This window comes from Mytilus galloprovincialis, chromosome 4, assembly GCF_965363235.1.
Source record: "Mytilus galloprovincialis chromosome 4, xbMytGall1.hap1.1, whole genome shotgun sequence".
Lineage (NCBI taxonomy): Eukaryota > Metazoa > Mollusca > Bivalvia > Mytilida > Mytilidae > Mytilus > Mytilus galloprovincialis.
Window position 1 is genome coordinate 44,048,961 of NC_134841.1, and position 7,949 is coordinate 44,056,909.

A 7,949-nucleotide genomic window follows, 5' to 3' on the forward strand; every position below is an offset into this window, starting at 1 on the left:
CAGATATCGGAAGATGTTGTATACGTGCCAATGAGACAACTCTCTGTCTAATTCATTTAGCGGCTTATTGCCTTTGTTGAATTAAGAATTGCTTAAACTATGCAGAATCGTTAAAGGGCTTTCAAACTAAATTTTTCGAAACTATTTACTTATCTTATAATCATGATGTATTGATGATAACCTTTCATGATATTCTTATAAACTGCAATATATATTTTCATTGACACTTTATTATTTCAGACGAAAATGCTCAACTTCAAGAAAGAATCAGGTCATTTGGTCCCTTTGAAAGTACATTACATTATATACGAGAGGAAAATTCAAGGCTGTCATGGGAAGTTCATAGATATCAAGGTAAGAATCATCTTAACTATAAATATGAAAGAACTTACTTCTTTTCAATTTCAGCGTTTGAGTGCAATTGAATCAATCGCTAAATTCAGACAGGAATACACTGCGTTTCCAATTCCCTAATATATAGTTGGCATGTGAAGAATTAGACCATATTTTTTAGGTCTTTTTATATCATATAGCTGCTCTTGTATTTAACTGGCGTTTGTGTGTTTAAGTTGGATGCGCTCCTGTTGAAGTTACATCTAGAAAACTTCAGACTCACGAAAATTGCATTTTGCAATTTCTTTATATCATTTGGAATTTATCAGGTTGACGCTACATGTATTAATATCATTGATCTAATGACCAGATGATATTTAGAAATAAGAACATTAATGTATTTAGTCAGCGTCCAATTCCAATACCTTTTCAAAACTTATTGACTTTCACCTTGAGTAAATGTTTCATAAATGCTTTGGAATTAATTAAACGGCGAAATGACATTTACTATCTGCATCTAAATTTCATAATTTATTTATATGTCATTATAATCTCAAAGATTCAGTATGTTCAACATGTTTAAAAATAAGGGAGTAATGTTTTATATTCTGTTACCTCACAGAAAGAATTTCTTTTATGGAGCAAAAGTATCGAGACCAGACATGCAATATCCAACAACTAACTGAAGAGGTGCAGGTTTTCAGGGGGCACCGAATAGAACTTAAACGTCAGTTGCATCAAAAGACTGGTAAGCAGATTTTTTATATGAATAAAGAGATATTTGACGTATACTTACACGAGAAAGTAACAAAGCAACTTAAAATTAGCGACAGACAGCTGATAAAAGAGCTCAGAATTCTTTATTTTAACATTTGAATAACACTTAAGCAATACTTACATAAAAGAATATTTAAATGGGAAAACAATAGATTTATTTCCATGTCCACAATATACCATCACAGTGTTTTTGTTTGAAGGTATACATAGTCAATGTAATTAGCAACCTTTTTCAAATTAATGCTTAAGCTTTTTGTTGAGAAACACTTCAGAACCTCTAAAATACAATGATGTTCACAATGATGTCATGTTTGTTAAGTCTGCTAATTGAATAAGCAGGTCTTATGCTATCATATTATGATTTTTGCTTAGGATATATGTAAATTTTAAGAACCCCATATATGTTTTGTGTATGTGTCTTTTAATATTTTGAAAACTAACTCAGCGTTTTTGTTAAATGTATCTCTATTCTATTCATCTGATGAGTTACCCTTTTTCAACTTTTTCAACTGATATTTATAGCTCGTTCTTATGTTGTATTGTTACACCACTGTGCCAGGTTATGGGAAGGTTGTGATCATGTTATATTCTGCATGTATGTGCCTGTCCCAAGTCAGGGTACTGTATTTCAGTGGCTGCCGTTTTTGATGTGTTACAATTTGTTTATCGTTCATTTTTTGTACATTAATTAGGCCGTTAGTTTTTAGAATTGTCTTACATTGGTCTTTTCCGGGCCTTTAATACCTGACTAGGCGGTAATGATTTTGCTCATTTTTGAAGGACGAACGGTGACCTCAAGTTGTTAATTTCTGTGTTATTTGGTTGCTTGTGGAGAGTTGTCTGATTGACAATGATACATCATCTTCTTTTTTAGATCAGTTGCACGGCTGTGGTTTGGGTTGAACGACGAACGGTCAACTTTTTTTTAATGGTATATAGGTCATGCTTTGTGATTCTACCGCAAAAATGAACATTTAGATATCCTCCTTTTCCTTCCTATTTTGTGTTAAAAGGAATTATAAAATATTAGACCGTCCAGGCGATCGCAGTAGCAGAGGTTTATTTTAAAGCTAAATTTTAATCCGAAAAATGGGAAACACTGTGTTAAATTTGTTCATCATTTTTATAGTCATAAGCTATTCGTTTGGTTTCCTCTTTCAGATGAAGCTGAAGCAGTGAGCCGTCGACTTAAGGAGACATTGGGTAAGTTTTTCACCTGACATTTTATAAGATATTTTTTCGAATTAACAATCTATTGCCTAAAGCGATATTATAGAAAGAAAACGAGGATTTTTTGTCAATTTCAATTAGATATAAGACCAGAATTTTGCCACAAAGCAAAACAAATTTTTCTATAATCCAAAGAATATGATTGATTAATTTACTATAAATATTGGATCCGCTCATCACTTATTTTTAACATCAGAGAATCAAACACCAGACGCAATACTTCAGTTTGCATTACACGATTTTTTTAAAAATAACTTTCATCAGGTTTTCACAACACATGATTTATTAAAAACTTAATACGAAATTTCAGAAATGTGAATAAATAACTCATCATAGGTAGTAGGAATAAATGTTGTATTTACGCCAGACGCACATTTCATCTACAAAAGACTCATCAGTTACGCTCGAATCCAAAAAAGTTTAAAAGGCCAATAAAGTACGAGTTGAAGAGCATAGAGGCGGGAAATCCCTAAAAGATTTGCCAAATACATCTAGGGTAATCTATTCCCGAGGTAGAAAAGCTTTAGTATTTCAAAAATTCAAAAGTAATAGTGACCGATGAACCAAGGCATAAATATCAACATTGGTAACTAAAATAAAAATAAAATTTTAACAAATGTTTCTTTTTACATCAATTTTCAAACCAAAATAACGTGTTTAAGACATATTTAATAAAGATATTCATTCGATTTTTACAATATGCATGTATTAACAAAATGTTTTCTTTTATCCTATTACGCAATACTATGGGCTGTCTCTTTCGTAACCATCAACACTAAATTGGGTTGAGATATGTAAAACTCCATAAGCAATAGGAATAGTATAATTCTTTTTAATTGTTTTTATTCAGAAAAGAAAGAAAGTTTAGAGAAAGCATTATTAGATGCACAAGGTACGTTTTACAAATATGCAATTTATTATGCGTACCTGAATGAGTATAAATTAAATCTAATAAATGTACTTATTTAAAAAATTTAAACAATAACTGAGCAGTTTTTTATGTTTTGTTTTTGTTTTCCTTCCAGGTAGCTAAACGTATCATGATAAATATTTAACACTTTTTAATGAATTGATCAAAACATAAATTGCCAAGATTTATATGTTTGTAGAAAAAACAGAAGGGGAATAAGAAGTATCTTTTGACTGTCCCTAGAAAAATTTAGTTAGATTGAGAACTACGATTTGCCTTCAAACCCTTTGAAAAGGTTCATCTTTAACTCCAAAGTGTGTGGTACTTTTGTCATACATGATCGATCCAGATCTTGATTTATCTAATAGAAACGCAATCGTATGACATATTTATTGACAGATTATTTAAAACCCATAACTGACATTCATGTATTTGTTTTGTAGAAGAAAATTCTACTTATCCTGAATCTCAGACCTTTGATGATTCTCGTGGAACAGAAGTACATAGTTTTCAAGGTAAGAAAATATACTGATGTCAGAGCTAAAACATCATAAAAAACAGACCAGAAAAAAGTACGGCATACGCACGTTTTGTATACATAAAATATATGGTGTGTGTCATTACTATTTGATAACATAACTAAATTAAGTTGAAAAGCATTTATGAACCAAAATTCCGAAAAATATTTTTCAGAATACGAATAATACCATGTATCTGGGTGTATTGAATAATTCAGAATTTCATACCAGTAAAGTTGCAAAAAGGTCCAATTTTAATGATTTTTTTGTCAACAGAGAAGTGCTGACTACTTTAATGTACTATCCTCGGGGATAAAACGTCCCTCGGCAGCTGCATCGAACCACTGGTTGTAAATACTTCATTGTAAAGATACCAATTAACAATCCGGTATGGCATTTGCGCGCTTCGTTAACATAAAATCATCGATGGCCCTCTAATACCACTCGCTGGAATGTCAAAATTAATACAAATATGAAGATAATGGTAAACCGAAAATTCTGCAAATTATCTAAATGGTGCAAGCAAAGTTCATATACCTGGAACTTTAAGTGTAAAAAATATGACACTGAACTTCAAGAATCAAGTAGATTTTATCAATAGTAGATTACAAAATTTACATATGGAACAAATATTTTTAAAGTTATTTACCAGTTTCATAAAAAGCATGCTTTTTCATAAAATACTGGAGAATAACCATTGTCTGAGGTCTTATTGTGTTGTATATAAGCTTAGTATTGGCTGCTGTATTCCATTAACCTATTATTTCTGTATTGGTTTCTCACCAGATATTGTCCATATGACGGAACTATAAACATATTTCATAAAGGTAGAAGGTTTATCTCGCTTCAAACCCAAATTAAAAACACCATTTTCACTATAAATTTCATGTACGAAATAAGGAATATGTCCATTGTTAGTCACGTGTTCCGTTGATTGATAGCGTTTGATTGTATCAGTTTTTATGGACATCCTCCTCTTGGAATTCGCCTGGATGTTCGATATTTTTCTTCTTCTATAATACATACTTTGAAAGTGATTCGTTAATATCAATTGAAAGTAATATGTTCAATGTTTACCAATGAGATATCGATACCACTTTAAATTTTGCTTTTCAATTGGACTAAAAACTAACGTGCTTATCAGCCCAAATGTATATGAGATATTTTATTAATAACCCTTTGAAATATACTTCTCGCAAACTATTGTTGAATTTTTGTAATATCTCAACATCTTTAATACATTTAAACATTCTCCAGCATTTCATTTGAAATGACTAGCGGCATCTTCTCGCACGAAACAAATTTAAATTTTTAATTTCATAAAGCACAATGACCACAATGGCCTCAAATATAAGTTGTAACTATTTTATATGCTTTTATTGTTGCTTATCATTGAATTTTTCTTACATTACAAGTTGTGTCGATATTTATGTTCATTTTTTGTCATGTTTCAAAGCAAATGCTTGATGTTCAGTGCGGGGTAGAGGGGTTGGGGTGGGGGTTGGGGATGGGTGTCATACAAAATGCATATCCAAGAATTGTTCTAGTCATGGAAAAACGAAAAACGAGAAAACATATAAACCACATCAGCAAACGACAGCCACTAAACAATAGGTTCCTGATTTAGGATAGTTGCAAACAAATGCAGCAGATTCAAACGTTTTAAGGTAGTACCTAACTCTACAGGGAGATAACTCAGTAAAATCAGCTAAACGTTTTAATTACGTTGTGTTGTTAAGGGAATATCAAGCTTCTCAAAATAAGTGTGTGTCAAACTGCTATATAACCAGTGTAATTTTTCTGATAAAACGGTTGGTTCAAATTTTTTGAATTTTTTATATTTTTGTAAAAGGGTCAAAGTAAATACTTTGTCAAAATTTACTTTTAAATTTTACTTTTGTCAAAAGAAAATTAAACGAGCCAAATTAATTTTAGTTAAAGTGTTGGGTACCACCTTAATAGGCACCAACATTCACCCTCACTTGAAGTAGTGGTATTACATTACATAGACAATAACTGTTTAGTGTCTTTAAATATCAGCTGTATTTGTACGAGGCTAGGAAACAAGGTGTATGCGAGCTTTTAGCGAGCTACTACACCTGTTTCGAGCCGAGTACAAATACAGCTGATATCTAAAGACACTACACAGTTATTGTCTTTATCCTGCAATTAATTCTATATATTATTTGTGTTTTGAAAGATACAAAAACACATGTTTTGAATTTATTTTCGATTTGAAACCCCTCGAGGCCCGTGTAGTAATACGATACCGTAATCACACATTCAGCTGAAAACGTCTTCGCAAAAAGAAGAATCTCGAATGGTCAACAGTAATACATCGCTCAAGGTTAATAATTATCTATTTTAACATAACAACTAATTTCAACAGTAAAAACAATTAACAAAACATTGTCCAATTTGAAACAAGAGTGTACGAGTTGTCCTACGCTTCAGACTCGACATTCACTAAACATGCATGCTGAAATTGACATGGTTGAACACCCAATTGCAAGATAAAATATAGAAAATACAAGTTTATTTATTGTTATGCCGTATTTCAATGTGTAATATTTGTTCAGGTTTTTTTAACATCTTTTCCAGGTCAGCGTAATAGCAGAGGCAGAATAATTAGAAGAACAGACATCCAAAATTTTTAATCTTTTTTTTTTATGTATTATGAACTTTGATTTATACTTCTTGAATTCAGCATTTAATAAACAACTGATAGTCCGTATTTTTGTTTTCTTATATTTAAAAGTATGTAATCATATATTTGTGTGTAAAATGAATACAGCTTTGCCTAATAAAATATCAATTAAATCGAATTACACAAATGTTTTGATATTTTGATTTATTTGTATCACACTAATATTTTTTTTTTGTTGGATCTAGGCATGCGCATCTGGCATGAAAAAAATCATTGTGCACAACTCGATTCCACAGATCTGTTTAATTGCAACAATCGAATACCTTTTCTTTAAACCATTAAAGGGACGACCCTTTGATTTTTTGAAGGAGCAGTATGATTCTCTAATGAATATCCTGGTCCTATTAGAGCAGTAGAATTGAGAGAAGAAATAAGTATGCGTAGGATTAGATTAAAATGAAGTCGGTCGGCACGACAAAATCCTCCTTAGAACATTTATACTATCTAATGTGAAACCTGCATTAATAATGGGCTTTGCTCATTGTTCAAGGCCGTACGGTGACCTATAGTTGTTAATGTCTGTTTCATTTTGGTTTTTTGTGGATAGTTGTCTCATTGGCAATCATACCACATCTTCTTTTTTATATTAATAAGAATTACATAAATAAGGTCGTTAGTTTTACATTGTCATTTCGGGGCCTTTTATAGCTGACTTTGCCGTAAAGGCTTTGCTCATTGTTGAAGGCCGTACGTTGACCTGTAGATGTTGATTTCTGTGTCATTTTGATCTCTTGTGGAGAGTTGTCTCACTGGCAATCATACCACATCTTCTTTTTTATATTAAGTAGTTTATGGAAAGTCTACCAGTCAAAAGTGACCAGTTAGAAAATTGAATAAGGCTGGCAAACAAAATTTTTGTAGTGAACTATCTGAAGACCATTCCTACATATTAGTTGTTTGTTTCAAATACTTTGTAGACACAAAAAGACATCGGACAACAATGGATGTCAAGTGACAATGGCGATAGTTTTCTTGTTGGATCTAGGCATGCGCATCTGGCATGAAAGAAATCATTGTGCACAGTTCGATTCTACAGATCTGTTTAATTGCAACAATCGAATACCTTTTCTTTAAACCATTAAAGGGACGACCCTTTGATTTTTTGAAGGAGCAGTATGATTCTCTAATGAATATCCTGGTCCTATTAGAGCTGTAGAATTGAGAGAAGAAATAAGTATGCGTAGGATTAGATTAAAATGAAGTCGGTTGGCACGACAAAATCCTCCTTAGAACATTTATACTATCTTACGTGAAACCTGCATTAATACGAATTACATAAATAAGGTTGTTAGTTTTACATTGTCATTTCGGGTCCTTTTATAGCTGAGTATGCGGTATGGGCTTTGCTCATTGTTGAAGGCGGTACGGTGACCAGTAGTTGTTAATTTCTGTGTCATTTTGGTCTCTTGTGGAGAGTTGTCTCACTGGCAATCATACCACATCTTCTTTTTTTATATAAAGTAGTCTATGGAAA

At 31.9% G+C, this 7,949-nt stretch overlaps 1 protein-coding gene across 7 annotated transcripts in view; it reads left to right on the forward strand.

Moving 5' to 3' along the window:
* Nucleotides 1–6,605, forward strand: part of LOC143072205 (uncharacterized) — a 56,869-nt gene extending 50,264 nt beyond the window's left edge. For 6 of the 7 annotated variants that reach the window (XM_076247035.1, XM_076247039.1, XM_076247034.1 and 3 more), the window contains 6 exons: nt 241–354; nt 956–1,081; nt 2,272–2,313; nt 3,191–3,232; nt 3,694–3,765; nt 6,370–6,605. In XM_076247035.1, the coding sequence (XP_076103150.1) occupies nt 241–354; nt 956–1,081; nt 2,272–2,313; nt 3,191–3,232; nt 3,694–3,765; nt 6,370–6,425 (452 nt within the window). In that variant the 3' untranslated portion in view covers nt 6,426–6,605. The remainder of the gene's footprint in view (nt 1–240; nt 355–955; nt 1,082–2,271; nt 2,314–3,190; nt 3,233–3,693; nt 3,766–6,369) is intronic. The other variant, XM_076247038.1, reaches the window with a different exon arrangement.
* Nucleotides 6,606–7,949: the final 1,344 nt, after the last annotated feature.